Source organism: Oryzias melastigma, linkage group LG14, assembly GCF_002922805.2.
Source record: "Oryzias melastigma strain HK-1 linkage group LG14, ASM292280v2, whole genome shotgun sequence".
Classification (NCBI taxonomy): Eukaryota; Metazoa; Chordata; class Actinopteri; order Beloniformes; family Adrianichthyidae; genus Oryzias; species Oryzias melastigma.
This window is the reverse complement of record NC_050525.1, coordinates 29965341-29965701: the sequence shown is the minus strand read 5'-3', so window position 1 is coordinate 29965701 and position 361 is coordinate 29965341. Positions and strand designations below refer to the sequence as shown.

The 361-nt window shown below is 49.3% G+C and overlaps 1 protein-coding gene across 2 annotated transcripts in view; it reads left to right on the top strand.

Moving 5' to 3' along the window:
- Nucleotides 1–361, top strand: part of LOC112142772 (drebrin-like protein) — a 25606-nt gene continuing 25245 nt past the window's right edge. The window contains exon 1 of one of the 2 annotated variants that reach the window (XM_036215279.1): nt 1–218. In XM_036215279.1, coding sequence (XP_036071172.1) covers nt 55–218 — 164 coding nt within the window. In that variant the 5' untranslated portion in view covers nt 1–54. The other variant, XR_004949079.1, reaches the window with a different exon arrangement.

The following is a 361-nucleotide window of genomic DNA, read 5'->3' as shown; positions in this document are numbered from 1 at the left end:
CCGCAGGAGAGTAACAGGGTCTCGACCTGACGCTAATGTCTCACAGAGCATACCATGGCTGGTCGGACGCGTCAGGGAAAGATCTGGAGGAATGAGGAGGTCACGTCCGTCCAGACAATCCCAGCGGAGAACAGCAGACTCTCAGAAGGATCTGATGTGGAGAAAACGGAGATCTGGTTCTGGATGAGGATTATTGTGGGATGTTCAGCCCTGCAGCAGTTAAGATCCGAGATTCTGATTCTTTGACAGAGAGGACTGATGTGAGACCTTTGACCTCCTCATGACCAAAACCCTCATAATGGATAGATGATAGATGGATGATGGATGATGGATGATGGATGATGGATGATGGATGATGGAT